Source organism: Calonectris borealis, chromosome 1 (assembly GCF_964195595.1).
Source record: "Calonectris borealis chromosome 1, bCalBor7.hap1.2, whole genome shotgun sequence".
NCBI lineage: Eukaryota > Metazoa > Chordata > Aves > Procellariiformes > Procellariidae > Calonectris > Calonectris borealis.
The window spans coordinates 44,973,150-44,999,676 of NC_134312.1; the positions used below are offsets into that span (position 1 = coordinate 44,973,150).

The 26,527-nt window shown below is 36.5% G+C and overlaps 1 protein-coding gene across 1 annotated transcript in view; it reads left to right on the plus strand.

Annotated features, from left to right (window-relative positions):
* PTPRQ (protein tyrosine phosphatase receptor type Q) overlaps positions 1–26,527 on the plus strand; it is a 110,278-nt gene that overhangs the window by 70,425 nt on the left and 13,326 nt on the right. The window contains exons 28-37 of the mRNA XM_075150525.1: positions 1,385–1,571; positions 3,842–4,086; positions 4,702–4,768; positions 5,365–5,523; positions 6,786–7,008; positions 7,456–7,529; positions 11,969–12,068; positions 12,877–13,005; positions 20,822–20,848; positions 21,510–21,591. Coding sequence (XP_075006626.1) covers positions 1,385–1,571; positions 3,842–4,086; positions 4,702–4,768; positions 5,365–5,523; positions 6,786–7,008; positions 7,456–7,529; positions 11,969–12,068; positions 12,877–13,005; positions 20,822–20,848; positions 21,510–21,591 — 1,293 coding nt within the window. The remainder of the gene's footprint in view (positions 1–1,384; positions 1,572–3,841; positions 4,087–4,701; positions 4,769–5,364; positions 5,524–6,785; positions 7,009–7,455; positions 7,530–11,968; positions 12,069–12,876; positions 13,006–20,821; positions 20,849–21,509; positions 21,592–26,527) is intronic.

Here is a 26,527-nt window from a genome sequence, read left to right on the forward strand (position 1 = left end):
TATATGCCAGATTTTTGATAGTCAAATAGGAAAAAGTGTTTCAGCTCTTCATGGCCATCCCAGGAAATGAATGTCTGTTTAGTCCATCAGAAAGTTTAGTTCAGGTTAATTCTCAGTGGGGATAGATGCGTATCTGTCAAATAAAAGGTATGCTTGAACTATTCTAATGTTTTAGCAGCTGCATTTAATACAGATTTCATCCAGTGGGAAAACTACTGTACAGCTACCTAATCCTCTTTTCAAATTACACACTGAAGAAACAATAATGAAAACATCATTAACTGAAGTAGTGGGAATAGACATGAAAAGAATTTTGTAAATGATATGTGATCAAACACTAGAAAAGGTCCCGTTTTTTCCTTTTTCTCCTTTTTGAAGCTAATGTTAGAATTGTTTAATTGGATATAAAGCCCAACACTGTAGATTTTTCTACAGAACTACAGATTATTTGAGATGTAGGGGTGATAGGGATCCCAAGAAGTAATCCAGTCCATATCCTGCTCTAACACAGAAACAAGTCTACTTAGAGTCTTCCTCACAAATGATTCATTATCCTGTTCTTGAAAATGTCCAGTGCTGAAAATTGCTCAGCAACCCTCAATAGATTGTTCTAGTTTTTTAACTAAACTTATAGTCGTAGTTTTACTTACATATTTATGCATATCATTGCAGTTTTTGTAATATTTAATTCTAATCTTTTTTGGTGCAAATAAAATTTCTATTTGTGTTTTCATGAACACTAGAAACAATGGATTATCTTCAATTTAGTAACATCCTTTTTTATATTTTGAAGTTATTACTATGTCTTCTACCATCCTCCCTTTTCTAGATTGAACCCCAATTATTTCTGCTTTCCAGCTTTTCTAGTGAGAGGATTACTCCCTCCCCACTATCTTATAAGTAGTGCCTCTATTAATATATCCCAAGAGGAATTGCACTTTCTGCAGTCATATCAACATTATATATTGCTGCCCAATTTTTTTTTTGCTTTTTATTCCAAACAATTTTCTGCTATATAGCTGCTCATCTTCTGGATCTCTGCCTAGTTTGATTCCCATTTCAGGTCACTGCAGCTCCCCTGGCCCAATGTCTACCAATTGGTTCATGTTTGCTTGGTGGAAGACAGCACCAAGCAAACAGCCCATTTCCTTAATCCCATACTATGTGAAGTGCTAAAGAGGCAACACATGGGTGAGATGGGAGCGTGCACTCCCCTGTGCAGCTTTCTGGTCTTGGTAGCTAGAGACTTCTTGTGAACCCTTCTATGTAAATGGTTAGAAAAGTGGAAGCATAAAAGTTAAATAAGGTGTTCAAATAATAATGTCCTGCTTTTGGCTGTTTCAAGTCTTGTAATCTTTTTATTATTATTATTATTATTTTACAGGTAGATAATGACAATTATAAAGCTCAGTTTCTGAAGACAAATGATGAGGGTAAAGTCTTAGAAATTTCTGATTTAAAAGCATTTACAAGATATTCTGTAGTAATCATTGCCTTTACGGGGGATGTTAATGCTGCACTTATTGAAGGCAAGGCTAGTTCTCCAGTAATTGTCTCCACTTTTGAAGCAGGTTTGTATTTTTCTCTACTTTACATGGATCAAACTTTGCAGTTTTTCTTTCATCTGACAAATAAACTAGAGTTTTGAACACATGGTGCACTTTTAATGCAGATTTGTTCTCACAATATTTTTTCTTTAATATTTAAAAAGGTGGCAGTCAACAAAAAAGTGATGGTGATAATAAATACTAGGATTTACCTTCAGTAATGCAGAGATCTTAACTTGCTTCATGTAAAATATGGATGTGTGGAACACAGCCATCTAGATTACTTTTATAGTCAATGAAGAGAGATCCTATCTATATTAGCATGTATATGTAAGACACCAGTCTTAGGAAGGGATGACTCTCTCCTGTGGAGGTGCCTGTTTCCCTTAAGAGACTATTGAAAACTCTGTATACAACATCCTTGGTCTTGATGCAAAATTTAAACATATAAAAATTAAAAGTGAAGTGAATCCTAATGTTTATAAAGCGTACCTGTACTGACTTGAGGACACAATCTATGTATTCTGAGTGGAAGGAGATTGCTAGCGAAGGCCCACAGGGATCTGTCTGGAGTCAGCTGTTCCACAGATTCAAAACAATCTGGAGAATGCAGTAGATACTAAAGTGACAAAAGTTGCTGATGCTATTAAATTACTCAGAGAAATAAAACTGAGAGGTGAAAGTGAGGAACTGTGTGAGGACCTCATGACTGAGAGGCTACATTGCAGAAAAGTAGATAGCATTTGCTTAGGAAAACAGAAACAGACGGACATGGGGAAGATATAGTCCCAGCTTTACATACATAGTTCCTGGTTGTGCTCTGTCTACTTTCTTTGCTGGGTTTGAATTGTTCACTAAGGATATTTAAAAAAACAAACAAACAAAACAACAAAAAAATACTTTCTGAAAAGATATTGAAGTTTTGTTTCATTCAAACTAATTATCAACTGTGTATAAACTACAATTGCCTTATCTCTAGTGAGGTTAGCTGCAGGTCAGCTTTTTTAGCTATATACTCAGGTTAATTTCAGATTTAGACATATTACACAGTGATTGTATTTATCATTTATCTTTCCTTTGATGTATGAAAATCCAGTGTCCCTAATGATACAATATGATATGATATGATATGATATGAATGTGTGTATATATATCTTTCTAATGCCTTTAATACATTAAATTCTAAGGTTTTCATGACCTGTTTATATCCCTGGAGACTGATATGTTTTTTTACTGTGGAAAAATGAATGAAGATTAAATTAGGTGGTAGCTGGGTCTGTCCTGTGAGGTATCCTTTTTCATAGCCTTTTCTTTTATGTAAAAATGTGATACATTAGGACATGCAGTAACCTTAGAGAAGAACAGTTATTTTTTCCATCTCATCTTGTCTCATCTGGTTTGTACAGCCTAGCATATGGCTGAGTAAGGACCGATTTACATAGACTTACTCCAGAGAAGCCTGAGTAAGCATTTGTTGGCTGGTGTAAAAAACCTGGAAGGTATGACAACTGCATCTAAATCCTTGGCTGAGGGAATGTGTTTACCTTCAGTTGCCTGATTTCACTACTTAGAGGTCACGCTACATACTTGTCTGCTCAGGTAGAGCAATAAATATTTAGCTGCCTGGAAAGAATGTTACAGTCTTTTCTTTCAGACAGGGACATTGGGAAAATGATTTATACCTTTGCTGTCTTGAGAATAAGCTACTGGAATAAGCGTTTGACAAAAAACTGTCTTTGGGAAAAACGCATGTTGTGTTTGTGTCTGGGCATCGGCTAGTGGAAAGTTTTTTCCTAAAGAGTTAGCTGTGATAAGCAGAGACTCTTAGGAGCACGGTGGCTTGTTTATATGTTGAGAGGGAGCTTGCTGTTGACAGAGGGCTTTCAGAAAGGGATACTCAAGACTAACACTTGCTTCTTGCTTGTCAACCCATGCAAGGATTTGTTTACCCTGGATGTATTACAAGGTATAATGATGCCCTCAGGCTTTCTGAGTAGAAAATCAGAAGAAACTTTTCTGAGTAGAAACTACTGAGGATTATCTAATAATTATTTTTAATATTTGCAGCATTAAATGCTATCCTTAAGAATAGTATTTCACTAAATATTTAACTTTTTATTGTCTTTATAAATATTTACGTATGCAATAAGTATTTGAGATGTTTTTAGTAAAAACAGAAAATACCAATGAAATAATACCGATGTGCAAAAATATAATTTGTAATTTTTAAGGTTTTACTCTAATAGTAATAGTAGTAAACAGATTTAAGTGGATCACTGAAATATTTATTTCAGTGCCTGAAGACCCACCCAACAACATAACATTTCAGAAGATACCAGACGAAGTAACAAAGTTCCAAGTAACATTTGTGCCGCCATCTGAACCAAATGGAAATATTCAGGTGTATCAAGCTATGGTTTACAATGAAGATGACCCCGCTGCCATCCGGATCCACAACCTTAGTGTCATTGATAAAACAGATCAGTCAGTCACTGCCATGATAGAAGGACTAAAAGGAGGACATACTTATAATGTCAGCGTAAGAATTGATACTTTTTCTTTGGATTTTTTCTTTGAGTGAGAGATTAGTCTGAACAGGGAACAAAAACTTAGGCTGAATATGAGATTTTCATGCTGAGAATGTTAGAAGAGAGACGAGTCTGAGGACCGAGGGCAGCAATGAAGAGGGTGGAGTGAGTGGGAGCAGGATACAGTACTCGTGGTTAGCTTTGTACTCTGGATCACCGGTTCATGTGCTAGCAAAGCAGCCTGTGACACATCATCACAAGTACAAGACTAAATCTCTTAATTCGCCACTTACATTGCTCATTTGGCTCAGATGAAAGGTCCGGTTCTGCAAGGGGAGCTTGCTAGAAGTATGTGCATGAAGTCCTTTCAAATAATCAGAGACTAGGACATGAGAGGAGGCAACATAATTGCTTAGGTGGGCTTGTTTTTCTTGTTTTTGTAAGAGCTACATTACAAGCGACAAAGTGTTACTGTACTGAGGATTGTAAAGCAATATGTAGTTCTAGCGAAGTGTGAATGCATAAAGGGAGTGTTTCAGCATTCATTGTTGCTTCAAATATATCCAGATTTGGCCAATTTGAAGCTATTGCAAATACTCATTAAAACAGGTGTTTGTTTTTTTAAGGTGTATGCAATTAATGGTGCTGGTGCAGGGCCAAAAATTCAATTGAAAATAACCATGGATATCAAAGGTATGTCTCAGAAAGTGCCCTTTAGTTGAAATCTCTATAAGTGCTGAAGAAATTGCTGTTCTACCTGTGAGTACACAGCTGTGTGCCTTTGTCTATTATTTAGAGGCCACATAATGTAGGAGCAGGAGCACATACCTGATAGCCTTGAATTGCAGTACTCAATTTTTCTGTGTATCACTGATCATTTGCTATTCATATTTGAATGATACTTTAAACAATGTGCAGACTCAGTGAAGTAATCATGTTGACTTCAGTATTTTAGTTACCGTCAGCGAACAGCTTAGAAGAATATCACAGAGGTATAGCATAAGTATACAGTATCAGAGTTGTGGAAATAAATACAATCATTGATTGAAATTCATTGAAAAACTAAGACTCAGTCTTTTTATTGTTTTCTCCTTTAATTGAAAACTGATATGCAGAGGCATTTATCAGAATACAGTTTTTAGAGGCTTAAGGCATTAAGTAGAACATTAAGTTGTCCCTGAAAATATGCTGAAGATTTGTCTTGCATAACAGCTATGTGCCTGAACAAAGTACTTGTAGCGAAAACATTTTAAAATAAAACTCTGTGGTATATCTTTGTTTAAAAACAGAACCACCACGACCTAAAAAGAAACCAGCACCAGTTTATGATACCAATGGGGCGTTACTCGTCACAGCTACAACAATTACGATCAGAATGCCGATATGTTATTACAGTGATGATCATGGCCCTATCAAGAAGATACAAGTTCTTGTTGTGGAAGCCGGAGGTAGAATTTTATAAGTTCTCTTGAAAATTGTTTTCAGGTTTTTTTAATTTCTTTATTTTCAGGCTGTTGTTCTTTTCTCTTTTATTTCTTTTCTTGGGTCTCAGTAATTTCACGTTAGAAAACAGCTAACAAAGTCTCTTTAGCTGTGGCAATAGTACTAAAGCAAGGTATCTTTCACAATACATGTGGGCTGGGTACTGGATTTTGGGAACACTTGCCAACAAAGAGTCATCCATGCTGTTTGAAGTCACCAATATTATTCTGGCCCTGTTGTTATCATTATATTTTCTTTATTTCCTATTTCCTTGAAAAAAAATACATTTGGCATATGTGAAAGGTAAATAAATCTGAAACTTTTTTTTGCAAGGTTTTTCTTCTGTTGCTATTAGTGTTGCCTGTAAAAGAATGCAGTCATGTGCAACTGATATTTCCATTTCATAACGGAGGCAGAGGGATTTATATAAATCCCTTCTGTAGACTGTGGGTTAGAATGTGTATTCCCTTGTATGGACTGATGAACATTTACTCATATGTACAGTGCCATGATAGTCTTTTGAGTAATTGCCTACCATAGTGTGTGGGAGTTTCATGACAGGGCATCATGTGGTCAGGCTTACTTTACCTAAGAAGGACAAATGCCAGGTATTTAATTCCCTTGTTTTGCTTGCTTTCGAAGTATAGAAGTAAAGCATTCACATTAAGTGAATTCACATTAAGTTTCTCACCTTTTTCTGAATTTTGCATTTTAGCACTAATCCTACAGACATTTACTTCATAGCTATTGCTGTGAAGATTCTCTTGAACTGACAGATATGCAAATACCATGTTAAGCAACATTTTAAAGATTTTTCTCTTAAGTTGCTGGGTACTATCCACTTATGGAAATCTAATAATTTCATTTATGAAACAGTCTTTACTGTCTTTAGAGTAAACACTTTTTACTGTCTTTGCTAGCCATGCTCAGTTTCAAAGTCAAGTGGCTTGCACAAGTGATATCCTCTACAGGCAGAGCTCGTGTGCGAGACTGCCCCTGAAATTTTCTAGTTGTGATTCAGCTGACTTGCTCTGAGTTAGCAAAATATAGATAGTGTGGGTAATAAGGAAATTTGGGTTCAAGTGCAAATACAGTTACAGACTTAGTCGTGTAAATGGTACCGATGGCATGCTAAGCTCTTAAAAAAATTAATTTGCTATTTAACTTCTTTAATTACAGTCTGGTTAGAATCTAAATTGTTTCTGATTATTTCTTTTCTTGACAATAGCTCAGCATGATGGTAATGTTACTAAGTGGTATGATGCCTACTTCAACAGACCGAGGCCGTATTTTACAAATGAAGGCTTTCCAAACCCACCGTGTATAGAAGGAAAAGAAGATCTGAGTGGAAAAGAAGAGATATATGTCATAGGTGCTGATACTACATGTATGATTCCAGGCAGTCAAGACAAAATATGTAATGGCCCACTGAAACCAAGAAAGCAGTACCTGTAAGAACATTTGTCTCTATGTTTGTCCAAGAGAAAGATTTAAGTGAAGTATACATTTATACAAACATACAAAATGTGTAGTTCAGTTATGAAAAGGTAGAGATTTAAATGATCTTCATGTGTCTTTAATTTTAAATTTTTTGGCTGAGCATAAATATGGGAAACAAATTTTTTTAAAACATTTCAGGTAACAAAAGATGCTTACTGAGTCCTAAAATTAAATAAGCCCAAATTCAAGATAAGTAATTCATATAGTTTGATTAGACATTTAAGATATTGACACTGAATCCTTGATGTCTGTCATAATGTCACTTTAGCAGGTGAATAATGATTCTAGCTGACATTATACTAAAACTGAAAAATAGTTTTTAGTTTCTAAGTTAAATAATACTTAAGAAAATGCACATAAACTTTTATTTCATTAGTTTTCTTGGTTTTATTTCACAGATTTAAGTTCAGAGCAACTAACGTTAAAGGACAGTTTACAGATTCTGACTATTCTGACCCTGTCAAAACGTTGGGTAAGGAGAGTTTCATTTACTAAAGTATTTCTCTATTTCCAAAGAATCTAGAGAATTCCATGTTTCTTTTTAGTAGAGTGGTTTCCCTGAATTTTTAAAAAACCTCTGTTTTTATTGGACCTATCTGAACCAGAATGGCTGAGGAAGCATATCCATTCCGTTGTATGTCCTTTTGAGGTTGTCAAGAGCTCTTACCTCAGCCTGGACTGTTAAATGAAGAAGCAGTATTGACAAAGTTTGTTAGCAGAGATTCAGTTATACCAAAAAAAATACCATTTTGCCAGGATAACTCATCTTGCTTGGTGAACTGCCAGAAGCTATACTGTTTGTGCAGTTTCCCTCTGTGTTGGATGTAGAGCTATTCCAGTGAGCCTAGTGTAGGAAACCTGTTGGCTGCAGATCATTCCTTAAAGTGGCAGCTCATCTGAGGACATGACCCTTTAGCCCTTCATCCTTTAGATACAGACAAAGCTCCATATTAATTAATAAATTAATATTGCCTAATAGAATCCATCTGGTTCTGATGTCACTGGCCAAAATGCCAGCTGTTATGGGGTCTCAAATCCAGCATAAATTTCTCCATGGCAGTGTCAATCTACCCCCAAAATTGGGAATGGAGACTCTCGTAGCAGATCGCAATAAGATCTGTAAGTTCTTTTAATATATTGGTAAGCCAAAACTTACTTAGCTAAGCATTAGCCCTGACTTTCTGAAAAGGGATCCCAAGACAACTGGATGAGTACCCAGAAGAATTTTAGTGGGCACATATTTTTCATTTGGCATTCATCTTCTGTGATATGAGCTCCCTTATTCATCTAATCCATGTTAGAAATTTGTTACATGATCTGATACTGAAGATCCTGAAATGCTAATTCTCTATTTGAATATTCTGAAAGGGTCTGGCACTACTTTTCAGAAGAAATTTATGCTGCCTAAGATCAGAATTGTAATTTCATTTTAAATTAATGAAATTCTTTTGTAATAATCACTGAAATTTGTTTTTCCAACATGACAATTTCATTTTAGTAGATAAAAGACTAATTTGAATTTTGGCAGAGGTATTCATGACTAGATTATTTTGGTTCCTGAATCTACTTATAGAATAAGTACTTATAGAATTGTGTCTGGAAAGCTGCCTGTCAGAAAAGGACCTGGGGGTGCTGGTTGACAGCCGGCTGAACATGAGCCAGCAGTGTGCCCAGGTGGCCAAGAAGGCCAATGGCATCCTGGCGTGTATCAGAAATAGTGTGGCCAGCGGGAGCAGGGAGGTGATCGTGCCCCTGTACTCGGCACTGGTGAGGCCACACCTCGAATACTGTGTTCAGTTTTGGGCCCCTCACTACAAGAAGGACATGGAGGTGCTGGAGCGCGTCCAGAGAAGGGCAACGGAGCTGGTGAAGGGCCTGGAACACAAGTCTTATGAGGAGCAGCTGAGGGAACTGGGGTTGTTTAGTCTGGAGGAGAGGAGGCTGAGGGGAGACCTCATCGTGCTCTACAACTACGTGAAAGGAGGTTGTAGCGAGGTGGGTGCTGGTCTCTTCTCCCAAGTAACTAGCAATAGGACGAGAGGAAATGGCCTCAAGTTGCTCCAGGGGAGGTTTAGATTGGACATTAGGAAAAACTTCTTTACTGAAAGAGTGGTCAAGCACTGGAACAGGCTGCCCAGGGAAGTGGTTGAGTCACCATCCCTGGAAGTATTTAAAAGACGTGTAGATGAGGCGCTTAGGGACATGGTGTAGTGGGCATGGTGGTGTTGGGTTGACGGTTGGACTCCATGATCTTAGAGGTCTTTTCCAACCTTAATGATTCTATGATTCTATGATTCTAATAGATAGGTCTTTGATCTGGAAAACCACAAAGCTAACCTTGTATCTGTGCAATTTGATACTGCATGTTAAATGCGTTTGAAGCAGAAAAAAATATGGGAAGCCTATGAGAGAGTTTTCTATGACAGATGTCAGATGCTCTTGTTTTAAACAATAGGAATTTTGCTAGGGAGGAACACTGAAGCAGAAATTATTGGAATACACAGCTGCAATAATGATTTTTTAAGTATAGTAAAGGATACGTTTTAATACGACGCTCTCACTCACTCAACCATACTTGGAGGACCACAATTCTCCTCTTGAGCTGGAGAAGTGGAGTTTCTTCCTCATAACCCATGAATGACATTGCAAAAGTAACGTCCATACTACAATGAAAGGTCAGGATTTTTGCATGAGATAATTAAGATGTGGTGACAAATACTGCTTAAACTTCTAATACATCAAGGCAGCTTATACCCTTTTCATAAACTCTGATAGCTAGTTCAGCAAATCATTGTGGGGCAGCTGGTAGTCCTGTATAAGTGTAGACTTTTTCCATGTGAAATACAAAGCTGATGAGACAGGAAATAATCAAAGTGGGTTTTCCTGACACTGCCTTTTGCATAGAAACCTACCTTATGATATTCTGTTATTGCATTTATTATCATAATGTATTGAGTGGCAGCTCCTCAGAATTATACAACACGTCAGTACTGCATACTAGTTTTATAATACCTATTTTTCCTACTATGCCAAATCTTCTGTTTTGTGTCCTTCCCCTTGCCCGTCATCATCTCTACAGACATGTAGTCCTTCCCTGTTGCAAAATAGGAGAAAATGTTTTTTTTTTTATTCTTAGTGAGTATTCTGCCAGCACTGTTTTGTTTAATAACATTGGCAATGCTTGGACTGGTTAACCATAGGGTTTAACATTGACTTCACTGTTTGGTGGAAAATAGATAGAACTGTTGTAGAGGTTCCTCTGGAAATTCTGTTCTTCTTCCACATTACTAAGATTTGTACCTTATCACAGAAATCAGTGAGTGGTGGGGACTTTTTAATTCCTTTTCTCTTTGCAACAGTTTTCTATATACTTGCTTTTCTTCTCTATTGTCTTCCCCTGGCCTAAATTGTTCTTACCTTATAGTGTCCAGTATTGCACCTGAGACTTTACTAATGCAGTGGAAGAATTATTTCAGGTGTTTTGGAAACTATGCCTACTTCTGTGTATCACAAGATTATGGCTGTTGTTTCATATAGGCATGATAATACTTACTCATGTTGTTTTGGTCTACAACAACCTCACACTTTCTTCTGATAAATTGCTACCTAACCTACTCTTTAATAAGCTGTATTATTATAGCTGATTATTCCTACCTACGTGTAGAACCATGCACTTGATCTTACAAAATTGCATCCTACTGTTTTAAGACCATTTTTTCAGCTAGATCAGGATAATTTTTAATTTTAATCATGTTCTCCAATGTACATGCAGTACAAATCATCTGCAATATACTCTCTAATCCAAAAATCAGGGACTTTTGAGAGAAATGAAGCCTAGACTTCAGTGTTTCCCAGTGTGTCCTTGGGAGGACACACAGTTTCATATGGCAGGAAGCAGTACATTTTCTGTCCTTCTGGGAGGCTGGACAGGAACTAAGTTTTCTACAGTGGATCAGAAGGTGGAGTTGAATACCAGCATAGGTGAAGAATACCAGCAGTAGTATTCTTATTTTCACTGTGTGCCTAAGGAAAAAGGAGGCTGAGGTTTTTGAGATAGGGACAGGATTACCAGGAAGGGGGGGGAATTAAATGCGTCACAGAAATTTAACACCAAAACGGTTTGAAAAGAGGTCTAGAAACTACTAATCTAAATGGTTTATCAGTCTCTGAATGAGCCTTCATTCTCACCTGGAAGGACTGATTAGAATACCAGCACCTTTACGTTTTTATCATAAAGGCCTTTATGATTACTTTGATTACTTTTGACCTGCTGGTGGTTATTCATAACAATATCACCAATTCCCACATAAATAAAGAGCATGAGTTAATGGTCAGTGAGGCAGATTAATCCAGAAAGTTCAGATCCGATCACTAGGTGGGTTCCTTCAGCACCCTGAGGAGAGTATCTCCAAAAATCATCTTTTATTTTGTGCCTGTGAGTGATGGCTGCAAGCCTCATAACTTTAGAGTGGTGGCTCTTCCTTTTCCACTTCTGGAGTTTTATTATTCCTAGCTGACAGAGCAGTGTGTCTATTCTTGGCTGCAGAGAGGCTGAAGCAGGAGCCCAGCTCAGGCTAGTGTTCAGGCTGGTGTTACTGCAGTGTAGATCTACCTTAACCTTTTTAGCAGGTAAAACTGAAAAGCACCAGGGATGGCTGCACATATAGCTGTAGACATATACTATTAGCATTATATATTATATAAATCAGCAGTGCTTAGGAACCTTTAAATAATTTGTTTCTGATTTTGTTATATTTTTCTTTCCTGAGCAGCTCTTCAACTGACACAAAACAGGTGCGGTTGTACAGAAAGAACAGTGTTTGTCTCTCATTGCTGCCTGATTTCACCCTGTCAGAAATGTAAAAATTGTCATGAATCTATGAAATATTAGGTTTCCACTTTCTGTTGCAGGTGAAGGACTGTCAGGAAGATCTGTAGAAGTTATCCTTGCTGTTACTTTATGTATACTTTCAGTTGTTCTTTTGGTGGCTGCAGTATATGCTTTTGCAAGGTGAGATTTATGTATCTTTGCCATACCATGCTTGCAAGCACTCAAAACTGTTTTGAAGAAGAGTTGAAACAGTCCTATAAATGGAACCAATCTGTCATTTCAAAATGTATTGCATTTTCTTTTTTTTTTTTTTTTTTGTCTTTTATGTAGAAACTTAGGGAGGGACTAACAAAGGCTAGTTTTAGTCTAGTGACTATACAGATGAAGGAGAAAAAACAACTTCTCCAGAGGGTAAATCAGAGCAGTAGCATATATTACCCTTTCAGAGCCACTTCTCTATTGACCTGAGGGTACAGATCAGAGTGACAGCTGGCTGACTTTAGCGTGATGGCTAACCCTATTGACAGCTTGATATGGAGTAAATACTCTAAATTCTGTTTTCTTTCTTACTAATAAATTTATCAGTTAAATACAGTGAAGTCTCACATGTGAAAGAGAATTCGACCTCTAAATTCAAATTGTGAAGAAATGCCTGTGTAAAGGAGCAGACTGGGTACTGCATACATGATGTTAGTTTGCTTATTCATCAGAAGTTCTGTTCTTCCTCAGCAGCATCATTCAGGCATTGCCAAAGAATTTATGTAGGAAAACTAAAAGAATATACAGGCAAAATTATTTCCATATGAATTTTTGACAACGTAACTGCTGGATTTTGAATAAATTATACTGTTGGAAGGGAGAGCAGAGTAAAGGCCAAGGAAGGATTTCTGGCAACCATTTCTCAGTTTCAGCCTGTCTAATCAAAGTATTGACATATGTGTCTTTAAATCTTTTGCACATTTATTTTTCAGTATTATTTTCTGTTTAGGATTCGGCAAAAGCAAAAAGAGGGAGGCACATACTCCCCACGAGATGCTGAAATTATTGACACTAAGTTCAAACTGGATCAGTTGATCACAGTGGCAGACCTGGAGCTGAAGGATGAGAGATTTACACGGTAAGCGTACTCCTTAGGCAAAACAGTAGTCCAAAGGGGCTGTAGCCATGACCTCTTTCTGACCTTTGCTTGTTTGGAAGTGTTTGTGGTGTTCTTATTTACACAGGTCAGTGAGATCCTCTTTCAAAGAATGACCTCCATCCTCAAGACACTTCTCACTAGCTTTTAGAAAATCACTTAATCTTCAGCTCTTTTTACAACAAGATAAAGATCTAAGTGCAAATCACTGTTTAATTGTGTTAGCAAAAAAAGGGCTACCTATTTTTAAACATGCGGAATTTCTGAGTTTTTTTAATGGCCCAGTGTTTTGTGTAGACTGCAAACCTACATAAGCATTTTGAAAGAGTCAAACTCCCAGAAGTCCCGGTCAACTAATTCAAGAATAAATCTGTCATTGTTTAATTGACATTTAGAAAGCATCTTTTTCACAAAGGGATTTGCATAACATCTGGGTTTCCGTGGAGCTCAGCACACTGGCTATCCTGACATCTACTCCTTTAAGGTGTATGCAGCAATTCCAGCAGCAATTCATATTTTCTGTCCAACAAAGAATTTTGTCACAGATATTTATCAGAAGGAAAACTGCTCTTTCTGACTGCCAGAAATACGGATATTATTCACCGAATAAATGTAATGATGGTTCTCAATAATATATGGCATCCAACTGAGTTAGAAATGTTTGGTGAACATTCTTTACCTGCCTGTATTTTCCCTGCTGTGTCACAGATGAAACACTGTGGTAGGCAGTCTCCTTAAAGATGAGAAGCCTAAAATAGTCTTGCCCTAGCAGTCAGGCATCCTACTGTTGCAGACTAGGAATAGCTGGAAGATGAAAGGTTGTAGCTGTTGACCTGTTTTGTTTGAATGTGTGTATGTCATGTGTGTGGCACAGAGTAAGATGATCGCATGTACAAACCTGTTCAAAATAGTGCACACAGGAATGGCTGCTTGTAACAGATGAGAAAACATACTGTGAATCATCTGGAAATCATCGACGTAATGGATGTGGTATGTTCTGTGTGGGGCACATGTCATTCAGATAGCGTTGTTTAGTACCTGCTAATAACAGGAGAAAACATTCTCTGAAGACAGAACCATTGCCAATGCACTGTGATAACTGTGACTTGTATAAATGATCTTGATGGATCTTCAAAATGGCCTTGTTTCCAAACTGTTAGCTAAATAAGAATAGTACTAATTTTGTTTATATACTAAAGTGTTAATGGATTTTACTTCCAGATACTCTTCATTTTTCTTTAGACGCAAGGAGATATTTGTCATCCAGTAAGTTTTTGTATTATTGAAGCAACATGGTGTGTTTTCCATTCTGTTCTCTTAACCTGTGTGCTACCATACTATAATGAATGATACAGTTAATCAAAATGAAATGTCAATCTTTGCAGCTATACTAATGACAAGCAGTGGTATTTGTCATCATGAAATCTTGTTTATTTTTAGTCCCTAATGCGAACGTACAACAGTTCCACAACTATTTTGAAATAAATCAGGGCAATTTTTACATGGAAATCATAACACATTATGACAATATAGCACTGATATATACAACCTATCCTTGAAGCAAATGTAGTGCAAATGTGACATAAGAAACATACTTTTCTTTCCTTCGGCAGTTAGAATGTATATAGTTAAGAGAAGTTCTCTTTTTTTCTCAACTGCCTTTTGTACTCATTCACATTGCAGCTGTTTTGTACTATGCCACTACAATCTCAGCAACATATCCATGCAGTCAAATCCTTTATCAGTTTGCAGAGTACTATTCTGCCACTTTTCTGTCTAAATTATGTGTAGTATGGATTTGTACAGTCTCAAACTCTACAGGGTAATTGTGAACGATAATATTTCATATTTATGTGCACTTCATTATGTGATTTATGCACAGCAAGACCTTCACTGAACGGTGCTTCAGCAGTTTTAGTTACATGAGTCAGTCTCACATTTTGGTTTGCGGTTTGTCATGTCCTTCCATCTGTATTTCTTTCTTTCCTCCTTCCTCACTCCTCTAACGGCCAAAAGCAAAGACTCTGTTCTTCTGCCATTCTTATAAGGTACATGATGCACCTGTTAAATTTTGGATTATTATTTTTCAAACAGTAGCTGCACTGAAGCTACAGCAGGCTCCTTGCCCAGGTCCTTTGTTGGACATTACGACGAATTGTTGAGATTTGAAGTGCAGGCACTAACTGAGAGTTCCTCAGGACAGGATTTATGCCATCTTTTCCACTGGAAGTCAGTAAATATACTGTGGGACCCTACTAGATAACATACATATACTAATGAGGGGCAGGATATCCTTTATCTGCTCAAAACTTTTTAGTTTATTATGGCTTTTTTTTAAGCTTTAAAGAATGTTTCAATATGTGTAAGATTCTGTTCTGGTAATGTCAGTGACCAAAACAGACATTTTAGGTGTCTCTAATGCTGTCTCTCATATAGATACATCCTTCCTGGTAATGATGAGTTGTATCAAGAAGCTGGCAGAAGCATGGCAGCATGCACCAAGGCAGCTTACTGCAAAACCTAATGTCTAAAATATTTTTGCTGCCTGTTTTCAGACTTCCACAGTTACACCACGAAAGAACTTTTGTACCTGTTGCCTTTGGGGAATAGCTATGTAGAAGTCAACCATAGTCCCAGTTCTTATGTTGTCCTTATCATTCTCATGATTTGTGGTTAAAGCAGTGACATGTTAACATGTTAAATTATTGTATGACACGTTGATGACTACAGTGTAACCTTCGCAAATTTACCATGCATTTGGAATGGGACTGCATCTGCATAACCTGCTGCCATACGTTGGCTGCATTTAGTCAGCTATCTCAGCCGTGTTTGCAAAGCTTGCTGTGTTGCAGAATGCTGGTTTCAGTTCATGGCATCTTGTAATTGTATGAGGAAAACATAGATGGGCAGACTCCTTTTCCAGGCTGGCTTGTTTGTATTTCTTGGATAGCAGTAAATCAGCTGAAATCTGGTCCAACTAAGTATACTTTCTCCTCTGAAAGGGTGATGGGGAGTTTGTGTGAAAATCTTAGGTGATAAAAGAGCAGTATAGATTTTTTTCTGTACCTACTAATCATCCCATTCAGTGCTTATTTGAAGGAGATGCTTTGGAAACAAAGTGTTTTGCCATTTCTCAGCCAGTATATTTATCATGTTAGCTACTATAAATCAGTAAAGGCATGGACTTGCAGTGACACAGTTCATCCACAGAATCAAGATACTCTAGCCTGCTCCGTGAGATCCTTCTTAACTGTCTCATACATTGTCTCTCCAGACATTCTCTCATATTTAGTGGATCGTGGCCTATGATCTTGGCTCATATTCTCAGGAAATTTGTGCAGGTGGTATCACATGAGAAACAAAAAGAAGTAGAAAACGGTTTTTCTGTTCTGTAAGAATATGACTGGAAATATTTTTTATCATTCTTAGCAGATCAAAAATTCAAAAGCTTGAAAAGTTTAATGAACCAAAACTCAGCAGAAGTTCAGTATAGGTTAATCAAAACATTCTCTTTCACACATATTTATAACTTTTTTAGTACGAATTATTTGCATTACACAAATCAGTTTAAGTAGAAAAACCATCAAATTTAAAAGTGCCAAGTATCCCATTTTGCCAATTTTGAAACTTTTTTGGGGTTCAACATTTTTTCCAAATCAGAAAATTCATTACAAATCCCAGTTCCCAGTAGCAATTTTTTAACATAATGGTCATCAGAAAAAAATTTTGCTTGAAAAACTTCAGTGTCTGAAAATTACTAATACTAGCTAATACATATACACCATCTCTCAGCAAGTCTTTTTGAGGCAGTTCATTAATGGGATGTAGCTTCAGAGGGCATGCAGGGAATTACATCCAAATGAATTCAGTGGAAAATGAGATCTGCTTTATGAAGCCAAAATGCTAACTTTGAATGTTTGGGACATACATTGATCTCCATGATGGTGGAGATGGTATGAGCCAGGCAATAACAGAAAAAAACAAACCTTGTTTAAAACATATGTAGCCCATCAGTCTAAACTGGATTAAACATAGGCTCATTAAGCGCACTGAATATACATATGCTGGGGCCTCTCATCACTTACTTTTTGTAACATGTCCATAGGGTTTGCCAGGTTACTTTTCAAAGCAGACATTTATCTGCTGTGAATAGACTCTGTTAATAAATTTTCAAGGCACACCGGGTTTGGTAAGAGACAAGTAACTCTTCCCTGTTCCAGATGCTTACCTGGGAAAGAACTTCTTTGGCACCCTACTTTCACAGTGGTTTCTGCAGCAAGCATAAAGCCATGTAGGTCCCTGTTTCTTAAAATCTTTCCTTGAGAAGTTACACCTTGTGGTGGATACTTTGAGGCTTTTGTTTCATTCCATGTGAGACAGCTTGTCAAGCAAATGGGACACAGATTCAGGAGAAATATTTCTGAATTACAGACACTGTAACCCTTGCAAATACCAGGCAATTAGAACTTTTTATGAAAAAGTATTGCTGGTCTCCCCTTTCCTATATATTGTGCATTCAGTAGGTGTCTATATTCAAGATAACACTTCCGAACACACATTACTTTCTCTAGACCAGCCTGTTTCTTCTTTCTTTGAGTGGGGATAGGCATGGCTCCTGCCTTGCCTTTTTCTTCAACAAGTTTCGCTTTAGTAATCAACTATCCAAAATAGGGTTCCTGAGCTTTGTATCCCAGGAGTACAAGGTTTATGAATGTACGTGTTCTGGTACAATGGAATAAATGACCATGTGTTCTCTTTCCTTAGGCCTTTAATATTTAGGAAGGGTTAAGCTCCATATTGCTTTCAATTAACTTGCTAAAAATTAGTTCCTCCGTTGTTCCTAGGAAGTGTCAATGGTGCTTATGAGTTAAGCCTTTTGCCTACATACTCATTTCTGTTGTTTTCTATTTGGACGAAGTTTTAATTCCCTGTGGATTTCAGATGATTGACCCAGAGAGAAAGCCGAGTCTGTGTGACAATATGGTCTTCAGTTACCACTGCCAACACAAATAAATGGCTTCTTTCTAGCTCTATCAAAAGTAATCTGAGTGGGATTCTGATTTTTGATAGACTTCAAAAAATCCCACACATGAAACAATACACTGTTTTAAAAGAAAATCAGATTTAAGGCAATAAAGCATTCTTCATCTTAGAGAATGTTTTTCTTTCCTAGTTTCAAAGTCAGACAAGTGGGAATCTGGAACTGTCCAGCTGAAATAGGGAAATTTGCAACTTCATGGTTTGATTCTACATTGTGCTCATCAAGATCTAGTGATATTTATATTCTTATGTTTTATACAAAAGACTGGGAAATGTGGAGAACAAGATTACCGGTAGATGAGTATTTGTTCATTGATGAAATATTGTAAGATTATTCTTACATATTCCAAGTCAAGAGACTTGGAAAAAATACTAATTTTTGAAGCCTGAGGATGCTGAAACTGAGCATAGCTGTAAGTCTGTAGTGAGCATACAAAATTCATCCCTTTTGAAGATTCTTACACAACAAAGCCATTGTCTTTGCCACAGTCTTCAAGTTAGACATTCATTCACATATAAGCATTTAAATGAAATCTTATTTTCTGAGCTGCCAAGCCACTGCTATGTGCATTTGCTACCAACAGAAGCGTGAGAGTTCCATAGTTCTAAAAATCAAGTTCTTCACTTAAATGCCCACAGATAGATTAAAGTGTCAAACTGTAGGTGCCTTACTTCTTTAAAAATGTTTAGTGCTTGTGAAAGGTAATATATGATTATGCTTTAAAAAAAAATCACCTGTTATTAATACAAAAAATTAACTAGAAAGCAACATATGTAACACTGTTTAGTTTATTTCCTGTGCTATTTCAGTGCTTTACTTCCCTTATTTGAGTGAAAGTAAAATAAGAAAATATTGTTGAGTAAGGTTGTGTTAATGGTGCTGCTTGTCTCTTATGTTCTTTGCTGTTGGATCCATGTACCTTTAGCACTGAAGCACTAAATGACATACCCAGGTTGCTTATGTACAGCATAGATGTAATTTTTATTCCCTAATGACCAAACTGCATTTGCTTACTGCAAATTAGGTGCAGTAAGCCCCTAATTGCTATCAGTTCGAGAGGAGGAAAGCCAACAGTATTCGAAAAATTACTGGGATGTCAACTGGGAGATGACTTTTCTTCTGTTGTTCTATGGTGAAGATAGGTGAATTCAAAGGAAAAACAAGTGTAATTTCTTTGCTTATAGTTTTGACCTGAAAAAAAGACCTAAAAAAAGTTTACTTTCTGCTCAAAGACAAATATATTTACATGCAGTACATTGGCACAGCTATTAAGAATACTTTTTCTTCAGGAAACTTTAGCTCTATAATGTTGCCAATCTGCCACATAATGCAAAGAACGTAAGTGATACAATAAGCACTAGCTAGATGTCTAAACATTCTGAAGAAATAGAGTCGCATGCTTTGTTGCCACCTTATTTTCTTTTCCATTCTAAAGCTCTTCTTCAGTTGTCCTAGTAAGCAATTTGAGTTTGAGCCTTTTTCTGTCAATTCTTACACTTTTTACTCCAGTGAGACTGAGCCAAGTCTTTCATAGCCAGTTTGCTTTGTTTGAAGAGAACTGTCCTATCAAGTATGTACAACAAGGGCATCTTTAGTAGCTTTGAAATTAACTTCTCTGATGCTTAATAATAAATGGTTCAACAATTGAATTAATCTAATTTTATTATCTAATTTAAAATTTAAATATTTAAGAATAACTTCATAAACCAAAGTATTTTTAAAGCAAATTGTTGTCTTTTCTACTAAAATTATGGCAGCAGTAGACATTTGTATTTGTATTATAGAATAGTTTTTGAAATATTTGTATATAGGAATGTATGATTTTTGGAGAGACAGACACTTTAAAGGTATACTTAGCACTTTTTTGAAGCGGCAAGTTATCTTTTAAACTGTATTACTTCAATCTTTTTGGCTCGATCTTTTAGACAAGTTTTGTGAGTCCAAGTGCCCAAAGTTTGGCTTCTAGATCCATAATGCTGAGACATTCTTAAAATGGGTTCAAAGGCGATGGTGGTGACCAAGTTTCAAGGCTATCTGAAAGTCCCCTGAGTATAGATGCTCATGTAACATCTTCATGAAACTTGCTACGGGATCAAGTTAAAGATTTAATATGTAGCACAGTTTTTAAAATCACCAAGCACCAGAAACAGCAGCGAACATGTAACAATGAGCATGAAAATAGGCGCTCATTTTTTAAATCTTTAGAAAAACACAGTCATAGCTGTTTGGTTTCTGTAGAGGCACACCAATAGCATGATTCATCTGTGACTTATTTTAGATATCTGCTTAAAATGAGATGAAATCACACCTATTTCTCTTCATTGATTATAAAAGGAATCTAGAGTGGCTAGCTCAGAAATAGATGTCTGTATTCAGTCAGATGAATCCTATCCTTATGCTCTGAAATGGCCCTTAGAAGAATGATATTGAGTACATAGTGTAAAATGGAGCCTGTCAATGTATGTGAAGTGGTGTGCTGGAAGTATGGATTTCCCAGGGCCATATGAGCCCAGAGAACTGTAAAATGATCTGAATAGAATGATAGAAACTGTAACGACCATATCCATATCTGCCAATACCTGAGATAAAAACTAAGCAAGACAATCACCCAAGATATCTGACATATAATAGTATTTGAATCCATGAGAGAAATAAATCTGATTCTTTAGTCACTTGAGTATTTCATCTAAAACCTATTAACATGCACAATATTGGTTAACTCTCAGCTTGCTACATTTAACAAAAATCTCTTTGCAGGTTACTTAGTTATAGAAAATCCATCAAGTAAGTTGATTAAAGATTTTTATATTGTGGTCGTCAGTGAGTCTCAATGTGTGGTTCCCTCCTCTATGTTTATTAGAAAAAAACTCCAAGCTGCGTATAAATCATAAAAGCATGACTAATTGCATGGTAACTGGAGAAATGCTTTCTCTCTCTCTGGGGTGAAGCCTGCATGTCTGTGTTTTAGCTTGGGAAGTAATACAGGGATATTTAAACTCCTTGGGGTTTAAAAACCATGTCATTATGAGAATGAGGTCACTGCAATATTTTATATTTCTAAAACCTTGCAATGTATAAAATGTTTTCTGTGCAACAAAGAAGTATTAGGTACTTTAGAATGCAATGATAACTTCACAAATTTCCATTAATGTCAAAACTTCACCTTGGAATGCTGTTACCTGTAAAAACAATCCTTCCCGACAGTACTGTTAACATTAGCAACATTAAAAATTTGGTGAGGGGGAACAATAGAAAATGCTTCTATTTTAAGTGACTGAAAACAAACTAGATAAGCATGCTGTAAGCAATTTATAATTTTTCTGTCTGTAAGTATCAGTTTCTATTGAACTGAAAAACATTATTAATAAACTGCAGTTAAATAAGAATAAAAAGAATGACAGAGAAATTCCCTATAGGTTTCTAATTCTTCTGTCATTACTTTCAGGCCAATAAGCAAGAAATCCTTCCTACAACATGTTGAAGAGCTTTGCACAAACAACAACCTAAAGTTTCAGGAAGAATTTTCGGTATGTTGCTAGCAGTTGTCACAACATCGCAAGACCTTCAGTCGTTTCATGTGTCACATTTCATGTCCATTTTAAGCAGGCAAGGCCGTGAAGGACTGTGGCCTTGATAATCAATACCCAATTACCAGGTTGATTGTTTAGAAAGTAATATTACACTGATTTGGATTCTGCAGTCTACACTGCAACCTGATCGGAATTATTCACCTAAGCGTCAGCAAAAGATGATCTTCTTTAGACTCCAATCTTTGTGAGAACACCATAATATTTATGCTTTTACATATGTAGCAATGCATATGTAGTTTACCTGGGAACAGTTTATTTAGAAATAGTTTTCTAACATATATACAGGTATATTTAACTGCTTTAAATAAATTCATTTTCCTTAGTGATGATGACCCCAAAAACACAGCCGACATTTATTCTGTGAAATGTTCAGGCCCCAGTCATACTGCCATGGAACTCAGAAATGGTTTTCTTTCATAGGTTTCAGCGCAGAAAGTAAAAAGTTTGTGCATGGTACTTTGGTTTTTGCTCCTTTACAAATAATAGGTCATACTTGTCATGCTCTTGAGAATAGCCTCCATGTGAATAGCCTCCGTCTCCTTATGCGAGTAGATGAACTCGGCAAGCCTGTCTTTCTTTCTGAAAAGAGACCAGCTTTCAAAATATACATTACATATAATGCATATATACTTTCAAATTTAAATCTCAAAGTTTTCACTATTTTCATAAAGTAACATTTTTACGGCTATCATATTTTTTTTTCTCAACAATATCTTCTCTTCTTGTTATTTCAGAATCTTTGTCATCATCATTTTTAACAGATACAGTCATTTCCCCGCACAAAAATAATTTGTCAGTCTCCAGTGACTTTATTATTTTGGATTTATAGATTTACCATGAATTGCTTACCAGTTGGATTAACAAAAATGAAGACTCAACAATTGGCTTTTCTTCTGCTAGATTATAATATTTCAGTCTCTGAGGGAAAACCAACAAAAGTGTGAAAAGATTAATGGTATTTCCTACAGCTTTTTTGTTATGCTCCTTAGGTAAAATTGGTCTGGATTTAATAATAAAAAGCACCATAAAATTCTCTGAGCAATAAAGTAAGGAGAACTTTTCTTCCAAGAGTAGAAGTGTTATTTCACTTGAACAAGAGTGATTATAGTTATATTATGCATGACTGAACAGATGAAAAGTTTTACTAGCAATAACATTTTCACATATTAACATTCATCACTGGAAAGTTTCTAGTATTACTTTCTTTAGGTGTGACCCACATAGGGTAAGCCTTACAGCATCATAATGCCTTAAAACTTAAACAGTAGTGTTTTATCAAATCAAAATCTTGGCAATCCATTTCAAATTTAGAAAAATACAAGTAGCTGAGGCCTCATTCAACTAAATTACATAGTCAACTTATAATCAACAGGTTTATATGTCATTTGGGCTTCCATTTTTTTTCTCTCTGAGCTTCAGCTTCCATGTTCCAGACTGTAGTGATATTTTCCCAGATGACTTGTCCAAGGGCAGGCAGAATTGCAGGGTAGGTCCAGTCCCTGATTAAGAGTATATCTATAGTATCTGTAGCACCTGTCTTATCAGATGTATAATAGGATTGACAATGCACTTGAAATGATATCAGAAATGACAATGCACAGAAAGAGGCAATGCACACAACAAACAAGCAGACCTCGTGACCTGCATTGTTTCTATCCACATTCATCATTTGAGTTTCACATAAATGACCCAAGGCTCCTACAATGTGTGTGGGAGAGATGAGCTCAAGATATAAACCCATGGACCATTATATCTGAAGCACATAACTAAAAGCATGGTGCTGAGCTTGCTTGGGCTCTGTGGCCGTCTCTGTACTAGTAAATTCAAGTATATCAGGAACTGGACGTAAGAATATGAAAATTTACACTAATAAACTGTTAGTATATTCCCTGACTTGAATTTGGACTGTTTCAGCTAGCAGTCTTCCTGGACAATTCCAAGATATGTTTTAGTAGGTAAAGTAGTCCAGGGATCATTTACAATATGCAGTTTGTAGACAATAAACCTGTTTTGGAGTTTTCTAGCATAAATGTGGCTCTTTCCATTTCACTTAGTCTTGGAATCCAGGGACATTCCTGATCTCATCTAATTTGCTGGATTGACCAAGCTGCTGTGCCTGGAGATCGCCAGGGTTCAATCTCAGTCCACACATGAACATGGCCTGTGTGTAAACGTAATGCGAAGAGAATCTGGACCTCGGAATGGATCTCGATCCATGTCTTGTCAGAAAAGCCAAGTTTAAAGAAACCATAGGGAGCCACAGTAGCTGATGGTGGGCACTACCTAGCTGGTATTCAAACTTCCAGCTTTCCGGATGATTCATGTATCTCTCAAGACCTTTGGGAAATCAAATTTTCCTAGTAACTGGCAAATTACCGAAACAGAAAAACTTCTATAAGCGTTTTACAATAAGTTCTGTTCATGAATAAAAAAGTGAAATACCTCAGAATGTCACCACAGTACCATAAAAGTACTACAGAAAACAAAGTGCAAATTAATTATTTCAAGGTTTTATGAGTCAACAAAGAAATATGGTTTCTGTGACAAGTTGTTATTGAATCTGGGAATCCAAATAGTCTTTCCCCAGTTCTGAAAACAATAATTTAGACTGAAATCCATACTAATGCAGAGAATTGGTATGAGGCTTTTGAGCACTTGTTCAGATACGGAAGCATCATTACAAAAATAACAGTCTGCCTCTCTATTTCCTCTCTACTACAAAGTACTGTACAACAGTGCTACTTCTATACTAGTTAACTGGCAAGCTAAGACTCAGAGGAGTGAGGCAAATGAGGCAAGTTATAGTTCACATGACGTGCACATGATGTGGGATCCCATGGCCCATAACACCTGCAAAATGCCATAGGCATGTTCTTCGTTCATGCAAAATTCAGTGACAGAAATTTTGTGGGAGAGTTTCAGCTTTCTGAATGAGAGGAATTTTAACATCACCACCCTTAGCTGTGTTTTACTGTTCTTACCAAATCCTGACAGGAATGCACAACACTCTACGTCTGAGAACAGGGGTCTTTCTCTAGGTTCAGTTATAGGATTGGGGCTTTACTCCTCTAAGGGATGACTGAGACAAAAGGCAGAGGCAACTGAATAGGTAAAAGAAGAAATGTGCCTTGAGTATGGCAGAGGTTGATTCAAAGACAAGATTTTAAAATAATGAGTGCCTTTAAAGATATTTTTCTACAGTATGTTACAGTCCTTCATTAAGTTTTGTATTTACTTCATGTCTGTTAACCATGTTTTTTAATTCCTTAACATACAGATATAAATGTAAAGTCAGCCATTCTTTATAAGGTGATTTTAAGTCAGAAACTTTCTTTTTAGAAGAGGCATAATCATAGACTTTTCATCCCCAGGAAATATAGATGTTTAGAGAGATTTTGAAGGACATGGATGGGATCTAGTCCCTTATTAATTTTCAAAGGGAGATGAGCATCTAGTTGTTCTCTGCAATTCTTCCCCTAATTCTTTCCCCAAGGAAATATGTGTCAGAGAGAGGAAGAGAAGTCAGGTCCCTTGTCTGAAAGTCCTTTGCTTTCATTGTGAAACCATCTTTCCCCTCCTGTTCGGAAGCACCTGCAGTTATATTATTGAGGATATAATTATAGAAGTGAAGTAGTCCTCATACTTCAGGCCATAGAATTTTTGTCAGATGGTGAAAGAAACAAATTTCTTGTGGGATAATATTGCATATAATACAGTTCAAGGGTTTTGAGCTCTCTTTTATTTGTCAGACATTATCCGTTGTACAAAATAGGATGCCAGATTAGATGAATTACTGACTTGGTTTATTATATCAGTTTTTAAATTATCCCATTTTGCTAATGCTTATGTTAAATTATTCTTAATATCTGAACCCATCAAATAAGGCTGACAAAATATTTGAATTAGCAATGAAAGAAAAACACTGGAATAAAAAACACTCCTGCTTTTTCCATTTTTCATTACCTCTTTCATTTATTTATTTATTAATTTGCTAGTAGTTGCCCATTAGATTTTATTTATAGAAGACAACTGTCTCAAATACCTGGGCAAAAGAGCACTTGAAAATAATTAACATTGAAATCTGGGAGTAAGGCTATCTGCCCCACTTTTGGAATTAGCCCATGTAGAGAGTAACTGTTAATATTAAAAGACAAATTTGAAGGGATTACTCAGCACAGGCGGCAAAATTTTGTATTGTACTCATTCAAAGCAATAGGTATATCTCTCTGTATCTTAGCTAGATGTTGAAATAGACTTGCATATAACATTTGTCAAACAAAGGGAAAATCTATTACAGTTAATGTAGTTATTAACTTAGAAATTCTGGCTGAATTCTGGCTTTTCTAAGAGTTTTCTATTCTCATATCACCGCTATGAGATCATCACATATTAATACATTTTCTCCATTAACAAATTACAAAGTTGTCTCCACTCTTTCACTCAACTTTGGAAATTATACCTGTTTGTGTACACAAACACCCCCATCAAATAAGTTCCTCAATATGAATGATGTATCCATCTCTGCCCTTCAGTAATAGAACTAATGACCAGTTATGAAACTGCAGTACAACCCAAAATAACTCTTCCCACCCCTTTCACAAACAGCTAGTTGCCAGTTGTCTCAACTTAATTAAATTCTCATCAATTCTCATGCTGTGGCAAGAACTCTCCCAAGCTACAGGAGTCAGGAAAAGGCATTATTCAAGAATAAGGCTGAGTCAGGAGGGCATGGTAACCAAGCATGTGACTTCATGAAAAGGCAGAAAAGGTGATAGGCTGACTTTATCCAGACTTGTATAGGTGAAAGTTCATGTAAGCTTTAATTGTTCAACTTGACAGCATTATCTGCAGCGCTGCATCTAATGTTGCTGGT